The sequence below is a fragment of the Fringilla coelebs genome, assembly GCF_963513975.1.
Source record: "Fringilla coelebs genome assembly, chromosome: Z".
NCBI lineage: Eukaryota > Metazoa > Chordata > Aves > Passeriformes > Fringillidae > Fringilla > Fringilla coelebs.
In genome coordinates this window covers 83,337,698-83,358,406 of record NC_140031.1, presented here as the reverse complement: position 1 = coordinate 83,358,406, position 20,709 = coordinate 83,337,698, and the positions used below count along the sequence as shown (strand labels likewise).

At 60.8% G+C, this 20,709-nt stretch overlaps 1 protein-coding gene across 1 annotated transcript; it reads right to left on the bottom strand.

The window, feature by feature from the left end:
- Positions 1–461: 461 nt before the first annotated feature.
- FRMPD1 (FERM and PDZ domain containing 1) lies at positions 462–20,143 on the bottom strand (the record flags this gene model as incomplete). Its single annotated transcript, XM_084224744.1, has 15 exons — positions 462–2,749; positions 3,669–4,262; positions 4,655–4,802; positions 5,173–5,355; positions 6,229–6,324; positions 6,559–6,685; positions 8,135–8,271; positions 8,537–8,656; positions 9,711–9,836; positions 11,506–11,601; positions 16,362–16,469; positions 17,436–17,481; positions 17,560–17,662; positions 19,183–19,340; positions 20,043–20,143. 15 exons carry the CDS (start codon positions 20,141–20,143, stop codon positions 462–464), a joined length of 4,431 nt encoding a protein of 1,476 aa, XP_084080870.1.
- Between the last annotated feature and the right edge of the window lie 566 nt (positions 20,144–20,709).

Below are 20,709 nucleotides of genomic sequence, written 5' to 3'. Positions count from 1 at the left end.
CGGCCCTCCGGCTGAGCAAAAGCAGCTGGACGTGGGATCACTGTGTTCCCTCGGCCACCACGGCGGGGAAAGCCACCTGGGGTCCTTCACATTCGGCCACGGTGGGGTTTGGGGTCCCTTTAGTCCAGAGCCTGCCTGGAGAGCAGCGGGAGTGAAAGGCGGGCTGAAGGGCTCACACCCTTCCCCACGGGTGGCGAAGGCAGCCGAGAGAACACCGTGAGGCTGACGGCCGGCACAGCCCGTGGGAGCCAGGGGACGAGCCTTGGGCAGGACACACACTCTGAAGTGCTCCAAGAGCAGCCGGGGCAGTGCTGCCCTCGGGGAGCCCTGCAGCGGGGGTGGGCACGTCCTGCCGCGGCCATCCCGGGCTGCACATCACCTGGGGGACGGCCCGAGGCGGACAGAGGGCACACACCCGGGCTCCGTGCCCCTCGGTGCCCTCGTGTCCCCCGCCCTGCCCGTCACAGCCTCGGGGACGCCCTGAACTGCTGCAGGAGGCAGAGGATGGCAGCTGCCAGGGCCGTGTGCTGGCGGGCGAGGAGCTTGGTGCCCAGCTCAGGGCACACCTGCCCGTGGAGCTGCTGCTGCAGGGCCTGCACCAGCTGCTGGTAGGTGCCCACCACATCCCCCAGCGCAGCTCCCAGCTCCTGCTGCCGCTGCCTGCACCGCCGGCAGTGTGTCACCTGGAAGCAGGTCACTGCCAGCTGAACCAGGCGGTCAAAGGTGGCTCTCAGAGCCCACTGCACCTCTGTGAGAGGCTGCTCTGTGCCCAGCAGCGCCTGGCAGCTGGACAGCAGGTCCTGGGAGGCCCAGCCCAGGGCACCCTTGCTCTCCACACCCTGCTCTGCACATTGGTCGTGCAGGTGGGTTGCCTGGTTCCCACCGAGCTTCCCTACAACCTCCTGCAGCTCCACAGTGTAGGCCAGGAAGTGGGAGAGATCCGCGGGGCTCGCCCACGCCTGCTCCTTCAGCTGTCCGAGCACTCGGATGTGGGGGTCCTGCCCTGCCGGGTCCCCAGCAATGGAGAAACCACTCCCGGGGGTCCTGGGAAGGCTGCAGCTGCTGGAGGGTGGGGAGGTGAGGGGCCCTGGAAGCTGAGGGGAGCTGGTTTCATTCTCCCCCTGGTTGTGGGGCTGGGGGAAGCAGCTGATGTAGGGCAGGCGGCAGCCGCAGGCGTCCAGCCCACGTAGATCTGGGGAGGGCCGGGCGGGGATGGGGGGCGGAGGGATCTGCTCACCCTCCTCGGGGTTCAAACAGAGGAACGAGTGTTTGACAGCCCCGTGGTCTCCTGCTCCTTTCCCCAAGGGAACTGGGACCGAGGAGACAGAAAGCCCTGCAGATGGAGGCGGGCAGGAGTCCTTCCCCAGCCCTGCCGCCTGCCCTCGGGGAAGGGAAGCCTGTGCAGGCTGTGGCTGCTGCTGAGCCACACGTCCTGCGCCTCCCGGCTGCCCTGCGCCCAGCCCTGAGCCGCCCACCAGCTCCTCGGCACAGCCTGCTCCTGCAGGGGATGTCGGCATCGTCCTGCCGCCAGCACTGGCCACCCGGCACCCGCTGGTCATCAGACAGGCCAGGGGCTCAAGTGGGTCATCCATCCTGTCCTGCAGGCTGTGTGACACGGGGCTGCGTGACACAGGGGCTGTCCTCACCCCCAGTGAGAGCCAGGAGAAGCGGGTGAGAGCCCCCGAGGCACTGCTGCAGCCTGCCAGGAGCTGGGCTGTGTCTGGGGGCCCCGTGTGCCCCTCGGGCAGGGTCTGTCCACTGCCCCCCTGCCGGCCCCCGGCCCGGGACACGGCCCCCTCGCAGCTGCTGCTGGCACAGCCCTGGCTGTCAGCACGGCACTGGCCATTGACACGGCACTGACCATTGACACGGCACTGACCACCACCGTGGCACTGACCATCAGCACCGCCCTTGCCAGTGACACAGCTCTGCCCATCGGCTTTGCTCTCCTGACAGGGAGCCGGGGAAGGCTCCACCCTGGCGGGGAGCAGCCCCTGCTCCCGGGCCGGCTCCCGGGGAGGGTCCGCGGCGGGGCCAGGGGCCGGCGGCAGCGGCAGGAGCTCGTCAGAGCGGCACACGGCAGCAGAGGGCACCGCGCTGGCCTTCTGCTGGGCGGCCACCAGCCCACCCCGCTCGTCCTGCGGGCCTGGGCTCTGCCAGCCCGCCGTGGGCACAGGGCTCTCCTCGCTCGGACAGCCGGGATCTGCCTCCCCTGGGCCGCTCTCCTGGGCAGCCCCACTGGGACCCCGGGGAAGGGGCTCCAGGGACAGCTCGGGGGGGTGCTGTGGCTGGAGGCTGCTGCCCTCCTCCCCACACTGGCCACCAGGCTGGTGAACGTCCAAAAGGGAGGAGATCAGCCACTCCATCACCGACTCTGTCTTCGTGGTGTCAGGCTCCGTGTCCATCAGAGCAGAGCAGGGCTCTGTGCCAGCAGTGTCCCTCTGGGCCTGGGGGGCTGCAGGAATCCCCCTCTCCATGTCCTTCCCTGCGTCCTCTGCCGAGGGCTGAGTGGGTGGCCAGGAGCAGCAGCGCTGTGGAGAGCCTGGGACAGCCGCAGGGAAACTGACCTGTGAGGTGTAATCAGTTTTCAGGAAGGACCTTCTCTTCCTCAGGCTCTTGCTGTAGGTCAGCTCCCTCTCCTGGCCCTGCTTCTCCCTCGTCGAGGGGTTTTCCCCCAAGCTGTAGCACCTCAGCCTCTTTGGGATGCAGGAGGAGCTCTCTGTGCCCTCCCAGGATGCTGTATCATAGCCTGACGGCAAGAAAAACATGGAAATCAGGAGGTAGTCCTGGGCGGCAGAATACCCTCACACCTACTCAGTGGGTCAGAAAGCTCCTGGCACAGGCCTTGGAATCACGGGCACCAAAGTCCAGCAGCAATGCCCGGGTCCCGAGGGCAAAAGGAAATGCTCTCCCGGGGTCAGGTGGAGTGGGATGTCAGGAAAAGGCAGAGCCTGGTGCGTGGTACAGGGAGGGAAGCCCAGGGCTGGTGATGAGGGAGCAGCTTCACCTGGAGGCAGCTGTGGGGTAAATCTGGGGACAGCAGCAGCCCTAGGAGAGCACTGCCCACAGTCGGTGTATTGCCAAACAGAAAGATGGCCACAGGTCCCCAGCTGGATATTTAGGTGGTAACAATTTCCACAGTGACAGTTTTGTACAGTGACTGTGCATTACTATAAGAGCCAAAACTGTTCTAACTGCATGAACTAAATTCTTAAGAGGTTCTCTTAATACTGAAAGAGCTGATTACTCCAGGAACAAGAATACTCCCATTTCTGAGAAAATACAATGGTCAGGGAGCTGCCCAGCCCTGGGAATCCTTGACCCAGCTCTGAAACCAGCCTCTGACCTGAACTCGACCTTTGATTCGGGGTTCATGTAACAATGTTTTACAGGTTTGGGGTCTCCTTAGCTGAGAGGAAAAGAGTAGAGATTCCAGAATGCCACTCCTCTGAAAGCTGACTTTTCCCAGCACCCAGTGTTTGCCCGTGAGAACAAATCCCCCTGCAATGTCACCGTAAGGGTGCTGAGGAGTGGCCTGCAGAGAACGGGGGTTCACAGGTCCTTCCAAAGCCCTGCAGAAGCTCCCAGGAGTTGGCAGGGGAGCGCCCAGCAGGACGGACGGCAGCCCAGCCCGAGAGAAGGGACCCTCAGCCCCGCTGTGCCTTTACCTGCCAGCGCGTCCGGAGGGCTGAGTCTGTCCGCAGCATCGTAGAACTCCTCCTCGGAGCTGGAGTCGGCGAAGCCCGGCGGCGGCCGCAGGACGAGCTGGCTGTGCCGCGCTGTGCCCGGCGGGGCGGCCGCGCCGTGCCCCGCGTCCCGCTCGGACAGCCGGGCCTGCCGGGCGGCCGGCCGCTCGCCCTGCCCCGCGGGGCTGCCCCCGGGCCCCGGCGGGAAGCAGAAATGGTCCCCGGGCCCGGAGCCGGCGGGGCTGCTGTCCGAGCCGCTCAGCTCCTGCACGGTCGGCGCCAACGAGCGCGGCCGCTCCGGCCGGGAGGAAGAGCGCGCGTCCAGCTCCTCTTCCTCCAGCGCATCCACGGAGTCGCTGGAGCCGCTCGTCTTGAAGCCCCGGCTCTCGGTGTTGGCCGAGTCGGACGCCTCGGAGGTACTGTCGGTGGCGTTGTCACCCCCGGTGTCCCGCGGGTCGCCGCTCGCCCCGGGCCCCTCCGCGCCGCCGCACGCCGCGGGGCTGTCCGTGCGCCGCTCCGAGGAGGAATCCAGCTCCCAGGAATCCTCGGAGTCGCTGCAGGCTCGGGATTCGTACCCTGGGATTTAAACGAACCGCTGAGCCCGTGCCGGGGGTGCGGGGGGCCCAGCCGGGCCCTACCCCGCGGGCCCGGGGCGCTCAGCCCCCGCAGCCCCCGCCAGCGGAGCAGCGTGCGGAGGGAGCTGCGGGTGCTCTCAGCCCGGAGCAGCTCCCGGAGCTCAGGCAGCTGCCAGCCCAGCCGAGCCCTCACCCCAAGCCTCGGTGCCCGCGAGCCTGCGGCTCTCACAGAGCCACGGCACCGTGAGTGCTGGAAAAGCCCTCAAAGATCAGCGAGTCCGGCCCTAAGCAAGCACGGTGCCACCACACGGCCCCAGGCTGCTGCTCCCAGGAGCTGGGTCATCCTCCCACTTCCTCCCCATCCTGTGTCAAAAAAAGGCTGTTTTTATAGACCTTCCTCAGCTGAGACACGGTGCAGCTGCTGTTTTTTCTCTCCCCAGGTAAATATGGAGGCGTTTGCATCCACAAGGAGTCTGTAGTAGCCAGCGATGAGGCAGACGAGGTCCTTTGCACTGTTCGACTCCAGCAGCAGAGTAAGCACCTTTTTTGGTTTATTTTTTGGAGGTGTGGGGGAGAAAAGAGTAAGGAAGATTAGAATAAACAAATATTGTTTCTACCACAGTCAGCAGGAACAGACTGCACAAGGACAAGGCACCCCCTCTGTCTCATACAAGGAGGCACAAAGAAGAGTAATTTATTTTTCTCGCCTTTTGTGCCTTTGCTGTGTCTCACTGATGAAGGAAAAAGTAACTTTTCCTCAGCAGGAAGAATCACTTCTCTCTAGTAATTTTTTTGGGTTCTTCCTATGAGCTTTCCCTGCCGGTTCGAAGCCTTTTATCCCGGTGACTCCCCGGGCCTTGGAGGAGAGCTGATGGTGCAGGTGCCTCCCCTGTGCCCACACGGCCGCTCACCTTCAGGTCCTGCAGGTAGATCTTGACGGTGCTGACTCGCTCGGAGTCCTCGCTGAGCTCCACCCTGCTGATGCTGGGGAACTCGGCCAGGCTGGTGGCGATGTTGAGTTTGCTGTTGACGATCTGGCTGACGCCGTGCTTGGCGCCCACCAGCAGCGCCACGTACGACTCCCGGTCCTGCAGCTGTAGGGACACAGGTCACACCGGGGCAGGGCCCCCTCGGCCCCCCAACCCCGTCTGGGCTCCCAGCACTGACTCTCCTCCCTCCCTCTCCCCGCCTTCTCCCCACTCAGGGACAGCAGCCTCCCCTGGCCCCAGCGGGCAGCAGCACCGGGCAGACCCCGGGACGTGGCTGGCAGCAGGTGTCACTGTCAGCAGTGTCGCCTGGCAGCCCAGGTGTCCCCATAGACACCCAGTGATGAGACCTGCTGCAGCTGCAGGGTAGAAACTTCACCAAAAAAAAAAAAAAAACAAACTTCTGAGGTTGGAAGAAGGGTTCGTGCTTTTTGTTAGGGTGGGGCACTTTAAAAAAATGAATTAATGCACATATAATCTGGCAGAAATTGTTCACTTTGCATGTAGGTGTAAAGTTTAGCTTTACTGTGACCCACGGGTGCCCACCAGCATTGCTCAGCTCCCTGTGTGACACAGCTTGTGTTCTGCAGCTCAGCACAAACCCAGCTGGGGACAGGCAGAAAAATCAACAAGCCAAGAAACCTCTTGTAAGAAGGGAAGAGTTCTTTTTTTACAGTGAGGTTTAAGGGTTTCCAGTATTTTCTCAAGAGTTTGAAGCCTGCCCAGATTTCCCAAGTACTTTATAACACACAAAGGATAGAGAGGGTTTATCTGAAGAGCAACAGTGACAGCTTCCAATCAGAAAAAATGCAAAACTGTTCTGTTGGCTGGTCTGTGCAGGGGACACTTCAGCAGAGGTCAGATGAGTTTCTCCATCACAACCCCTCCCCAACACCCAGCACAGCATCCCAGGGCAGGGAGAGGCAGTGTGGCCACTGGGACTGCGTGCCCAAGGCAATTCCACACACAAAGAGCTCGTACCATCATGGTGGCATTGAAGATCATCCCGCTGTACATCTTCAGCTCCCCCAGGATCTGCAGGTAGCTCAGGCGCACCTGGGCGGCGGAGTGCGTGTGCTTCGTGGGCAAGAGAGGAAACAGTAAGAAACAGGCTCTGCAGGCAGCTGCAGCAGGGACACAGCCTGTGCTGCTGCAGGGCTGGGCTGTGAGCAGCACAGCCAGCTCCGACTGCCAGCAGAGGAGCCCACGGAGCACCCACACACCCACGGAGCCTGGCTCCACGGCACGGGGAGACCAGGGCAGAGAACTGCCCTGGGGGAGGGCACACCTGGCCTGGGGCTCACACACTACCTTCTGCCGAGGGTCCAGCAGCACCTGGTTCCTCTTCAGGTGGTAGCTGATGGCTTTCTTGATCTCCTTCCCTCTCATGTTCCGCAGCAAGGTGGGGGAGATGAAGTTTTCGATTCCCCAGTCCCTCCTGGCAGGAAGAGGGAAGGGAGCACAGCGGGTCCCAGCCACACTGACAAGCACAGGACAGGCAGGGCAGAGCGGGGCAGAGGCACCAGGCAGCTCTGGGGGGCTGTGGCACACCCTTGATTTCACTGCTACCTGCACCTGCCAGCGGGTCAGGAGTGGGACTGCACAATGTGCACTGCGGTGCAGAAGGGCCATTTTCACATGGTTTGACAGGAGGGAACTCACAACCCACATGAGCAGGACAGTCCCCATCTCCCCTCACTGTCCACAGGATGGAGGGTCTGTCCCTGCATGCACCTTGCTTTGGTGACAAGGTTATGACATTGCAGCACGTTCACTTTCCTGCACCCAAACCTGGGCCAGGTGTGCTGCTGGAGAGTTTACTCAGCCCGGGCATTAAACACCTGCGAGGTGAGAGCAGTGTAGCTGTCCCTCCCACACACAGCTGGGCACATCTGGCTGCACACGAGGCAGCCAGTGCCTGGTAATTAGCCTGGTCACCACACCAGTGCCTGGTAATTAACAGGGAACTCCTCAGCACTGCCCAGAGCGGGGCCTCTCTGGGGCAGGAGCAGTCCAGGAGCACCACCGCCCAGCAGGGCACACCTGCTCCTTCTGAAAGCATTTTCTGGTCATTTCCCCACAGATCCCAGTACTTCACAGGATCTAGCACTGCCCAAAGGAGGTGTTTCTGGCTTGCTTCTGGGGGATGCAGAGATGTGCTGGCTGTGCAAGGTTGATGATTACACCCTCTGTCTCCAGACACTGCAATCAATACTGGCAGGAGCAGCTTGGGTAACCATCACTGTGTGAGGGATCTGCAGTTTCAAGGGCCTGGCCCTGTGACAGAGAAGACCCTCCCTGTGCCTCAGGACACACCCAGGAGTTCACTGCCTGCACTACTCAGGCAGGTCAGCGGGTTTGTAGTAATTACATATCCTCCGAACAGAGAGAAACATGGTTCTCCCAGGAAAATCCTGGGAAGCTGTGTAAAAGCTGGGAAACTTAGCAGAAAGAATTCAAACAATTACTGTCTCTCTTTCTGTAACCATTGTTTATAAATCAGGTTATCCAGAGCGTACTATTCATAGTTCACCAAGAGTGTAAAAAAAATTTCCTAAAAGCCAATCGAGTCCTAAATCCACCAGTATTTCTATAAAAACTGCAGATTTCAAATAATAAGGTGTCTTTTCATACCTTCTGATGATAAAAAGGTGATGATATCACCTTTGACTGTCCCCAAAAACCCTTCAGCAGCAGGGGCTGAGGACAGGGAGGCCCCCGAGGCCACCCTGCCCTAAAAGCAGCAGCACAGCCAAGGGGCTGCAGTCCCCTCTGGACCCCTGTGCAGAGCCAGCAGGGGCAAGCAGCGAGCTGAGCTGAGGCGCTCTGGGGCTCTCCTGCTTTCACCATGCAGAGTGTCAGGGAGCAGAGAGCTGTGAGCACTCACTCGATGTATTTCAGGGACACCTTCTGCGGCTGGGCGCAGGCGGAGAGCCTCTCCTGGATGTGCAGAGCAGCCAGGCGCAGGGCCACGCTGCACTTCATCTCCACGGCAAACCTCTCCTGGAGCACGTCGCTGCAGCTCTGGGGCAAACACAGCACAGTCAGGCCAGCAGGGAGGCAGAGCAGGGCTGCCAGCACGACACCACATAAGGACAGCCAGGTAGGGCCATCCCCAGCCAAGCACACCAGCTGCTTTAAGAGTTTAAGCAAATGGGATTGAAATGCCCTGAGTGTGAGTGCTCTGCATTTCCATGCAGCTGAGCCAGTCTGAGGCATGCTCTGGCTCAAAGCACAAATGAGGGCGGGCTGAGAAGGGATTCCCAGGCACGGAACGCCCCAGTGTCACCTGCAGGTACAGATATTCAAAGGCCACTGGGTCTTCCTGCAGGAGGTCCAAGGGGTCCCTGGGGACAAAGCACAACCTGAAGAGGCAGCGGTAGTCATGAGAGTCTCTTTTCTGGACCACCTGCAAGAGAGAGAGGGGTCACAGCACCAGCCCTGCCTGCAGGAGTGCCCCGTGAGCCTTTGCTCTGCAATGGTTCAACCCCACTGGCAGGGGAACCGTGCAGATTGTCCTGAGCAAACACAAGGAGACTTTGCTCCTGCTTGTAACTTTATCTCTGATTCTTCTTCATCTGGTTTTTCTTCTGCCTGCAGCAGCCCAGAAGCCCTTTGACAGCAAGACCTCCTTTAAACACCCACTGATCCCAAACACTCGCAGTGTCACCAGGACAGAGGCTCTGGGGCTGTGTGATAACAGCAGGGGAAGGGGCAGGCTGCTCTGCTTTGGAGCGCAGTCACAAGACAAAGCAGCCCTAAACAGACCCCTGAATCATCCCTGAAATGTCAATACAATGTCAAGACTCTGAGTTATCCATCAGCATATTTTATTCCGGGCAGATCCTGCCCGGTGGAAATCCTCTGACCCGTGTGCTCAGTGCTGTGACAGCACCAGCCACGGAGGGACTTGAGCAGGACGATCCTCGTGTGTGCCTTCCCACTCAGGGCCCTCTGTGTCACCCCACGGGCCCCTCTGCAGTGGGCTGCCAACCCACAGACCCAGCAGCACACAGCTGGGCAGCTGAGCAGGAGCCCCCCAACAAACCTGCCTGGCTGGGGGGGCAGCAGCACCCCACGGGCTCACAGGGTGCTGGCTCAGAATTTAATTTAACCCCCGTGGCCCCTGCCGGGGTGGAGGCTCTGGCTGCTCAGGGAACTGCGAGCAGAGAGGTCATGCACAGCTGGCTGACAGCTGCCTCAGGCTCAAGCAGCCTCTGTGGATGGGCTGCTGTGACAGAGGCACAGAGGATGGCACCCACCACTGCTCTCCAGGCAGCACCAGCCCACAGGTGCTGCTGTGTGTGTGGGGGCACCCAGGACGCCCCCAAAGTGCCCTTCCCCAGGGCTGTGGGGTGTGAACACCGTGGCAGAGGCGGATGGCATCACTGGGGCCAGGCTGAGCTCACCCCTCTGGCCTCTCCCCTCTGCCGGGCTGTGGGACACACGGGGGCTCTGCTCACCTCTGCAATGAGCTCCTCCTCGTGCAGCAGGTGGATCTTGGCCAGGTTGTACTGCTCCTCCAGCACCAGGGCGAAGTGGGCGATGCTGCGGATGGACAGCTTCTCCTGCAGCGTCAGCACGATGTCCTGGCAGGGCACAGGGGCACACAGGGGCACACAGAGCTCAGAGTGCCACCAGCACTGCTGCAGGGCTGCCACCGCGTGAGCCCAGCCTGCAGGGCTGCAGGGGCACACACAGAGCACCACGACCCAGCAGGTGGGGGACAAGGTGGGCAGGCTGCCAACCCCAAGGTGTGCCAGGTATCAAACCCATCATCTCCTGGAGCTGCCTGTCCTGGGCTGCCTCACACTCACGGGTTTGGGTGGTGCTGAGCACTTTCTGTCACCCCTGAGGGACAGAAGCACCCCGAGTGTTTGCTGTGTTTGTTGTTCTAGCTTTCTAGAGCTCTGCAACATTTTGGATCCCTGGAAGTCTCCAAGGCCAGGCTGGACAGGACTCGAAGCAAATGAGAAGAATCCCTGCCCATGGTAGGAGGCTGGAACTGGTCTCTAAGGGCCCTTCCAACCCAAATCAGTCTGTGGTTTGTGAAAAAAGGCTAAAAAGAACTTGTGAAGAACACTTCTCTCCAATAAACAAGAATTTGAGACCATATTTGTAAAAATCCTACCACATCTGACTGAAACTGGTGTTTCACCTTGTAATAGAGAATTCTGTCAATATTTTAACTGTTATGGAAGTAACAAGGTTTACTTTTGGCAAAAAGAAAATTTCACCTCAGGTTTGACTGAACACAAATTGAAACGGAAGCCCTTGGGCTCACTCAAGCCTTTTGAGGCAAGCTTAAATATTTGACTCACCTCAGTTTTAAGCCAGGATGTCTCAAGACACAGAGGAATTTCTGGAAACACCTGACTTGGGAAGCATTTTACTCATTTAGATATTTCTGGAGGGCAATTGTGAGGGCTGCTTTAACAACTGGGAAAACTTACTCTGTGTCAGAGCTGAGTGACTCAGGTCAAAGAGCTAATACATCCTTTAGAAATTAGACCCTTAGGGACAGGCATTCAAATATCTCTTTACAACTCTCCTTTCCTTTCCATCTCCTTGCTTTATTTGACTAATTTATTTTTGTAGACCCTGCAAGTCAAAAGACTCGCAGACACTTACTTGCCTGAGAGACCACAATGGTTTTGTGAAGCTTGAAGGAGCTAGACAAACTCCTCCTTTTCTGAGGAAAGTTTTCACTGCATGATGAATGAAATCCCTTTAATATCCTTCCAGCCTGATAGCCCCAGAATGCCTGTCCATGTGAGTCTCTCCCACAGCACCTGCAGTGGCGCAGGACACCACCTGTCCTTTAAGTAATTTATGACCTCCAGCCACTGGCCCTGGCCAAATCTTACCACATCCAACATAAACACCGAGCAGCTGCCACGATCAGGCCAGAAAAGTGTGCAAGGCTGTGTCTGAGCACAGCAGTTTGGGAAGGGCTGGATCCGCGGCTCTGCAGAGCAGCCTCGTGTCGTCAGGGCAGTGATCTGAGAGAGGATCACCCGCTGTTCAGGGTGATCATTCCCTGTGTGCTGCTCTTTGGCCTGAGGGGCTCAATCAGCGCTCATGTCTGCCGAGGGGAGCGTCCTTACCAGCGCAGGGTGAGGCTGGACTCAGAGAGCCCAGCAGTGGTCAGTGGTCAGTGGTCAGCAGTGGTCAGTGCAGCCCGGGGGCTCTGCCTGCACCTTTGCCGATGGGCTGGGTTGGGCTGGGGGGTGGGAGCAGCCTGCAAAGCCTCCTTACCTTCACCGTGGTGCTCCTCTCAAACCTGAATGCCTTGGTCTGTCCGTTCTCCAGGTACACCTTGAGCACGTTGGGCATGAACAGGAGGGAGCTGCCCTGCAGAACAAAAGCAGCAGCTGGACCCGCGGGCATCCAGCCGCTCTGCCTGGCACCGCAAGCCCCGGCATCCAGGAAAATCCTCCTCTGCCTTGGCAGCCCTCTTCCACGGCAGGAGGGTTTGCTGCTGATTGTGCTCCTGGCACGGAGCGACAGGAGGAGAGCACAACGAGTGCCTTTACCGGAACGCTCGGGCAGGGCAGCGGCAGCACCGTCCCGCTCCCAGCGGCACAGCAGGGCCCGGCGGGCGCTGAAAGCACAGAGCCACCCACCCTGCTCATCGCCAGCACCCCGCGGTGCCTCCGGCAAGGGCATCTTGCCGGCAGCGCGGATGCCCAGGCCGAGAGCAGCCCCGGTGCTGCCCGGGGAGCCGGGCGAGCGCCGCTCCCCCCGAGCCCGGCCCGGGATCTGCACCTGGCACCTGGGATGCCACCAGAGCGTCCCGAGATGAGTCCCAAACACGTGGGACAGGGCAGGACACCCTCAGCAAGGACGTCTCTGTTGGGTGCGTGGAGAAGGGTCTGGGGGTTGGCCCCTGTCGCCCTGGCAGCCCGATCCCCTTTCAGCCCCCCACCTCACGCCTCGGCAGGGAATGCCTGCTCCTCTCCTCCCAGTTTCACCATCCCTGGCTGCTCGGGGCTGAGCAGGTTCACTCCTCCCCCTGGAGCTCCTGCTCAGCAAGTCTCTGTCATGTCCTGGGACCAGCACGCTGCTCCCACCACCCAAAGCGTTCATCTCCTTGTCGAGAGACTCTCAGGGTGTTTCTAGGGTGGTCTCTCCTATGTTCCATTCACTGTGCCTCACGGTACAAACCTCACAGCCCTCTAGACAGAGAGCCCACAGCCCCTGAAGTGCTGCCAGAGCAGACATAAAACACTTGTGAATCCCATCCTTGCTTCTCTCACAGCCAGTTTGGGGTTCAAGCCGCCTACAGTCGCCACTGAGGAAAAACAAGGGAACACTGCTGCTCTCTATTCTAGCCCACATTCTGGGCTCTTTACCTAGCCCAAGCACATCAACATCTCTGACAGGGGTGGTTGTGTCCCCCAGCTCCAGGACAGTGCTGCTGTGTACACCAGCCCCTGCTGTTTGACACCTCCTGCCCACCTGCCCTGATCCCCGTGGCACAGTGACCGTGCTACCTGCACAGCCAGCACACGGCAGGGCTGGGCGCCTGCACAAACCACCACCACCCTCTGCTCACATCCAAACACACAGCTCCTACTACCACGTTTTCTGGCAAAAAAATTTTTGCTTAGGATTTTTTTCTCAGAGAAAAAGGAAAACAATATAATTTTATTTGCTTCTTTTATGCTTTAGAACGCAGTTGGAGATTGATTATCCAACACGTGAATTGTTTTTACCTAATGACCAATCACTGCTTAGCTGTGTCAGACTCTGAGGAAAAAGTCATAAGTTTTCATTAATATCTTGTTAAGCGTTTTGTAAGTATTCTTTAGTATAGTTTTAGCATAGCATTCTTTATTATAATATAGATCATAAAATAATAAATTAGCCCTCTAAGAACATGGAGTCTAACTCATCCTTTCTTGCCACGGGGGACCCCACAAATACCACAGCCAGCCAGAGCACCCGGAGAGGTTCCTCTCTTTCTGTGGGGGCTGTCAGGACCTGCTCCCACGGGTTAACCCTTCAGCTCCCGTCCCGAGCCGTGCCCTCCCCGCGCTTGCCCCGGTCGCCGCTGCTGCCGGGGCTGTCCCCGGGGCGCTGCTCGGGGTACGGAATACATCAGCAGCTGCAGAAGGCAGGGCAGCAGCGCGGCTCATCAACAATTCATGTTCCAGCCGCCCGGGTCGGGTTTCAGCCGCAGGACGCGGCCGCTGGGATCCTTCCCGTCGCCGCAAGGATCACTTAGCCGTGCTCCATTAGGATGACAAGAGCAGTATATTTACTGAAACTGGAGGCTGTACGCTTCTCAGGGCCATAATACCCATTTTGGCTGCCTTAGTACGTCAGCCCACGGAAAGGAGAGCAGCCCTAAAGCACTCAGGGCTGCCGTGGCGCATAGTGCTTTTCCAGAAAGGAATCATAAATATGCAACAAATTTATTTACTCTTCCTTTGTGCTAATACCTCACTGCTCAAAACAGGTTACATATCCAGATGGTGAAAAGGGAATCTAACACCAGGGACCCCAGCACCTGAATTAATTTTCCTGCCTTTGTGCTGTCATTAAATTAATGGCAATCTAAACAGTGACTGAGTCCCTGCTGTGCACTGGCAGAGGTTTGATCAGCTCAGCACAAGGCTGCCAGAGGCTTTAGGGAGGCTCAGAGCGCAGCATTCCCTCCACAGGTGCCTTCTTTGGGCTCTCACAAGAGGTCCTTTCCCAGACCCTGCCGTCGGTGTGGGACTGTCACACCCCTGTGAGCCCTCGGGCTGTGACACAGCCCAGCCTCCAGCTCCTGCAGCTGCAGGCAGACACTCCCGGCTCTGAGAGAAGCAGGCTCTGCGCTGATTTCGGCTCTGCCTCTGTCCCCCCACCCGTCCTGCCCGAAGCTCTCGGGCATCCCTGCTCGGCTCGGGGCACCTCCTGGGCACATCCCCGCTGCCCAGCCCCTGCCCGGTGACCCGGCTGTCACATCCGCCACAGGGGGAGTGTTCTGCTGTCCCCTGCCCGCCCGGACCCCGACAGCCGTGTCACCAACCTCGAGGGCTGGAGCAGCCCTGGACGGGCCCGGGCACGCCCGGCAGCAGCGTGGCAGGAAGGGAAGGAGCCCAGGGCCCAGGGTCTGGGGGCACAGCCGAGTCCCCCCTGCCCTGCGGGGAGGAGGAGGAGCGGGGTCACACTGTGACCACCCTGCGGGCAGGTGACACCCGCGGCACACCGCTGCCAGTGTGCAGGGGACAGGGAGCCAACACTGCGCTGGGAGGGCTCTGAGCTGCACCAGGGAGCTCCACCTGCGACAGGGAACAGCAGAGAGACAGGCAGGGAGAAGGAGAAGGGCCAGCAGGGGGTTTGTCACTGCTGCAAAGCAGAAAGGCTTGGTCAGACCTGGACAGCTGAGCAGCACTAATGAGCAGGGGGCAGAAAGGGGCGTTTTGACCACAAAAGGAAAGGTCAACAGAGCTAATGACTCCCAGTTGACCCCAGTGAGCTTAGAAAGTTAGCCAGGAGGAGCAGGAGACATTCAGGAGCTGTTCACAGTTTGGGGAGGACACAGGAGTTCTCACCTGTGCCAAAGGGACACCGGCAGGGGCAGAGCTGTGGGCACCCACCCCAGCTGCCAGCAGCAGCAGGATCTGCAGCAGCCTGCAGCGAGCTGTGACCCAGCTCACCCCACCGAGGCGCAGCTGTGGACACTCTGTGGACACCCTCTGCAGGGATGGAGAGCAATCTGCCACCCTGAGAACACTGTCACAGCCAACAGCAAGGCAGAGTGCCCAGTGGCACACCCTCTGACCAGTGCTGTGCCCATGACAGAGCTCCCGAGCTGCAGCTGTGCCCGTGACAGAGCCCCTGGCCTGTCACTGTGCCCATGACAGAGCCCCTGGCCCATGGTTGTGCCCGTGACAGAGCCCCCAGCCCGTGGCTGTGCCCGTGACAGAGCCCCCAGCCCCTGGCTGTGCCCGTGACAGAGCCCCTGTCCTGTCACTGTGCCCATGACAGAGCCCCTGGCCTGTCACTGTGCCCGTGACAGAGCCCCCAGCCCGTGGCTGTGCCCGTGACAGAGCCCCCAGCCCCTGGCTGTGCCCGTGACAGAGCCCCTGTCCTGTCACTGTGCCCATGACAGAGCCCCTGGCCTGTCACTGTGCCCATGACAGAGCCCCCAGCCCCTGGCTGTGCCCATGACAGAGCCCCCAGCCCACAGCTGTGCCCATGACAGAGCCCCTGGCCTGTCACTGTGCCCATGACAGAGCCCCTGGCCCCTGGCTGTGCCCATGACAGAGCCCCTGTCCTGTCACTGTGCCCATGACAGAGCCCCTGAGCTGCAGCTGTGCCCATGACAGAGCCCCCGGCCCCCGGCCGTGCCCATGACAGAGCCCCTGGCCTGTCACTGTGCCCATGACAGAGCCCCTGAGCCGTGGCTGTGCCCATGACAGAGCCCCTGGCCTGTCACTGTGCCCATGACAGAGCCCCTGAGCCGTGGCTGTGCCCATGACAGAGCCCCCAGCCCCCGGCTGTGCCCATGACAGAGCCCCCAGCCCCTGGCTGTGCCCATGACAGAGCCCCTGGCCCATGGCTGTGCCCATGACAGAGCCCCCAGCCCGTGGCTGTGCCCATGACAGAGCCCCTGGCCTGTCACTGTGCCCATGACAGAGCCCCTGGCCCCTGTCTGTGCCCATGACAGAGCCCCTGAGCCCTGGCTGTGCCCATGACAGAGCCCCCGGCCGTGCCCAGGAGGGCCAGCCCAGCTCCTCCCGCTGCACATGAACCTGGCACACACAGCAGCGCCCACCTCTCGCCTCTGGGGCAGGATTCGTCCTGCGCACACTTCAGCGAGGCTCACCATGGAGGGACTGGCCCCTCGAGGGAGGACAGCCGCGTCCCGCCGTGCTGAAGCAATGGTTCGAGCTCCGACGGAGCGGGACAGAGGCGGTGCCTGCGGTAATTTCCATTAGCCCGAGTAAGCACATCCAAGACAAAGCCCCGCGGGTGCCAGCGCTTCCTCCCTGCCCCGATCAGCTCCGGCAGCAGCAGGGAGCGGCTGCCCAGGCCGCGGCCGGGGCAGGGGGGCACAGCGAGCCTCAGCCACCCTGTCCCAGGGGAGCGCCCCGCATCCCGCGCCCGCCGCTGACCTGCGAGTGCCCGTTCAGCAGCACCTCCTCCGCAAAGCGCACTTTGACGGGGTTGGTTTTCAGCCTGGCCCTCTTCTCCTCGGTGAGGAACGATGACTTGGGGCCGCCCTGAAACGACAGCGGAGCTCGGTCGGGGCAGAGCCGCTGAGGGGAAGGGCAGGGCCGCGGCTCACCGCCCATGCGGGGCTGCTCGCCCTGCGCTGCCTCGCACACACCTGGCGGGGTGTTCCGGGGAGCCTCGGCGCTCCCAGCCCTGCCTCAGGGCCTTGGACCTGCCCGGGCAGCCGCTGCAGCCAGCCCTGGGGCGGACACGTGTGTGCCGTGTGCCAGTGTCACTCTGCCAGTGTCCCTGCACGGGAACCAGGTGCCGTGCCCAGGTGTTCCCCCCCGCCGGGACCCCGCAGAACAGCTGGGGAGCTGCCAGCAGCTGGATTGCACTGGGCTGCACCTAACCCAGCGCACAGAGAGTCTGGCAGTGATGGACAGACCCTGCCCGCCCTGCTGGGCTGCCAAGAGTGCTGCAAACCACCCAGAGACCTGCCCACGGTCACCAAGGACGGGACCACACGGCACTGTTGTCACACGACCTTGCTGTCACCGCGGCAGGGTCCCATCAGGCTCACGTGAGTTCAGGAACTCTGCACCAATTCCCTGTAAAGCATGATGGTCCCCAAGAGCAGCAGCAGAGCCCCTCAGTGTCCCCCCAGGCAGGTCCCAGGCAGAGCCAAGCCTTCACCTGTCAGAAGTGCCCGTGCCTCCTGCCACAGCCCCACCCTGGCCTGGGGACAGGAGATGGGGGCACAGAGCTGGGTTTGGGAGGAGCCCCCAAGCGCTCCGGGCGGTCCAGAGCCCACGGGGTGCGCGGAGCAGCGCCTGTCCCTGCAGCCCGTGCCGCCGGACAGCCTGGCCCCGCACCCGGCACCGCCAGCAGCCGCTGCCCGCCCTGTCCAGGGCTGGCGGTGACAGCAGAGGATGCTCGGGGCACCCTCGTGGCTCTGAGCGGCCCCTTCCAGCCCCCACGCCGGCCCAGCCACCCCTGACCCGTGCCGTGGGGGCCGAGGAAGGGCCACTTACGGCCGTGCAGCGCAGGACGGTCAGCAGCAGCTCGTCGCCGGCGTCCCTGCAAAGGGACACGAGGTCAGCCCGGGCCGGCACCGCGGCCCCTGCGCCCCGGGACACGGGGACACGTGTGACACACCTGATGAGGCTGGCCGCCCGCTCCACGGACAGGCCGTCCACGGCGCTGGAGTTGATCATGAGGAGCTGGTCCCCCGGCTGCAGCTTGCCGTCGGCCGTGCTCCCTGCGGACCGCAGCGGCGTCAGGCACGGCCGCCTCCCGCCCGGGGCACAGCGCCGCTCACCCCGCGGAAAGAAACAGCCCTCCGAGACCATCCCCACCCCGCAGAAAGAGCCCTCCGAGATCACCGCCACCCCGCAGAAACAGCCCTCCGAGACCATCCCCACCCCGCAGAAAGAGCCCTCCGAGACCATCCCCATCCCGCAGAAACAGCCCTCCGAGATCACCGCCACCCCGCGGAAAGAAACAGCCCTCCGAGATCACCCCGACCCCGCAGAAACAGCCCTCCGAGATCACCCCGACCCCGCAGAAACAGCCCTCCGAGATCACCCCGACCCCGCAGAAACAGCCCTCCGAGATCACCCCGACCCCGCAGAAACAGCCCTCCGAGATCACCCCGACCCCGCAGAAAGAGCCCTCCGAGATCACCCCCACCCCGCAGAAACAGCCCTCCGAGATCGCCCCCACCCCGCAGCCATTCACCCCGCACTGCCGGGCCCAGCGCTCACCGGTGTCCCCAAGGGCCACACCTGCACCAGGGCTGTCCCAAGACACTCCGAGTGAGCTCCCCCTCCCTCCCAGCACCTGCTCCCCTCAACAACCACACCTGGCTGGCGAAATAAAAGGGGTTGAAGGACACCACCTGGTGTGTGTCCCTGCCTGTCTCCTCGTCCCCCACCTGAGCTTCCCTCTGCCCACAGAGAACCCTCCAGGGTCTGTCCCCTTGTCACAGCCCGCCACACTGGGAACCAAGCACGGGCCAAGCAGCCGTGGGCTCCCTCAGCAAAGGGCAGGCTCAGAAGGACAGGTTTCTTTGTGCCTCAGCTTTAGTAAAATATTGATTCTTTCTGATTAGGAGAAGAGAGAAGCACAGCAGGATAAAACCCCACTTTGTACTCCCCACAGCTCTCAGGTAATCCCACATCTTTCACATGGGAAGGGGCATAAACAGAAGTGGCAGTGACAGAGGGTACATGCCCTGGGCTGGAGTCCAGCCAGCCCCCAAACAGAGGGCTGACACACCCACACCAACAGGTGAAAACCACGTGGTTTTGTGCACCCCTTAAAAAAAAAATTAATAAAAACAGGATGACAGTTTTTGAGTTACACCCATCCCTTCTATAGTTAGAGGGGCTGATCTGCTTGGTTTCAGCACTGCCTGCACCCTGTGCAGCAAACCTCTGTGTCACAGGGCTGAAAGCCCGGGGTCTGTTCAGATCACCGTGGCCACAGCAGAATAAGATGAAATTCTCCAAGATAAAATTAAATTCTTCCTCTGCATTTCAGGTAAAGCAGCAGGAAGGACTTTCCTTTGAGCAGCTCTCTGCATCAGGAAGGCGAGCAGTGAGCGAGCACAGGTGAGGGACCTGTGGGGACACTGGCACTGGCTCCAGGCTGTAGGGCTGGGACATGTCCTGGTGCCACTGGCACCCAGGGCGTGCTCAGGGCTCTCACACCGAGCAGAACCCCCCTCTGCCCGCAGTTCATCCCCACCACGCCCCTGCTGGGCCGCCAGAGCCGCACCTGCCGTGACGGAGGCGATGGTCAGCGGCAGCCCGGGGCAGATCTCAAAGCCGTAGTGCTGCAGCACCAGGTCCTTGTACACCGTCACTGTCACCTTGGCCCGGCTGGGGGGCTGGCCTGCGCTGTCCCCAGCACTGTCCATCACTGCCACGCTGCCCCTGGGCGACCAGAACACACAGTGAGCAGTGACAAAACCACAGACAGCTCGTCCACAGGAGCCACGCGCTCCCTGCTGCCCAGGGGCTGCCCCGAGGCTGGCACTGCAGCCAGCAGCGAGTCCCTGGGCTCTGCAGGAGGCTGGGGACATCAGGCTGGCTGTGAGCACAGCTCCCCAGCCCACTGGTCACACAGAAGGAGAGAAGGTCACACAGGTGAGCCCCAGCACAAGCCATGACCTCCACCCAGCGAGGCAGCACGGGAATGCACAGCTCTGGGACCCTGCTGGGCCCCTCAGCCCACGGGCGTCCACTCTGTGTCCACTCTACGTCCACTCCACCCTAATTTTGTCTCTCAGGCCTCAGGGAAGGAAAGCAGCCATGCACCAGGATGCCTGGTAATGCAGCCTAGCCAAAAACGGGCCCACAAAGAGAAGCATGAGCCCACCTTCAGGCAGAGCAAGTTTCACAGCGAGCAATGCTGTATTTCTTCCTCACAAAACCACAGCAGAGCAAGGCATGAACATCGGTCCCCGGGGGCCAAGGGGGTTGCTTACAAACGCTGCTGCTTTTCTTTTTCTGTGTGTGTATTTCCCAAGAACAGAAGCACTGAGTGGGATGTGCAGGCTGTGCCAGCCCCGCTCGCTGGAGCGGCCAGGTGCTGTCTCTGACCAAAGGTGCTCCCTCCACAGAAACCCCACTCACCTGGGCGTGCTGTCCCGAGAGCGATGAAGCCATTTTGCTACCATTTGCTCTATTCTACATGTTTTTCGTGCATGGATTAAGCTAGTCTCCAAATCTCCCATTTACCTGGAACTGACAGAAACCACAGGAAAACAGTGACTGAGGAATTCTTCTGGACAGCTTTCAGCATTACCAACACTAACTCACAACCTACGAAATGACACGAAATGACACGAAATACAAAGAGATCAGCTGGCACCCAGTGAGGAGCAGAGCTCTGGCCCAGGGTGACCCCCTCAGTGACAGCTGTGGCACCCCCTGCCCAGCCAGCCTCCCCTGCTCGGTGCTTCTGGTCACTGTGCCATGGTCCCACTGCGTTACCTTCCACGGCAGACAGTGATGTCTGCATGCCTTTTCCAAGGATTTCATGGCTCCACAGGCTTCTTTTGGAGGTGCACAGGCTGGGTGAGCATCCAACCCCCAAACTAAGCCTGCCAGACCACAAACCCTCAGCAAAACCACTGTAACTGCAGAGCTCAGTGGTACCTGCACACCCCAGCAGGGAGCCAGCCCTGCAGCCATGCAGCACTGCCCAGCAGGGAGCCAGCCCTGCAGCCATGCAGTGCTGCCCAGCAGGGAGCCAGCCCTGCAGCCATGCAGTGCTGCCCAGCAGGGAGCCAGCCCTGCA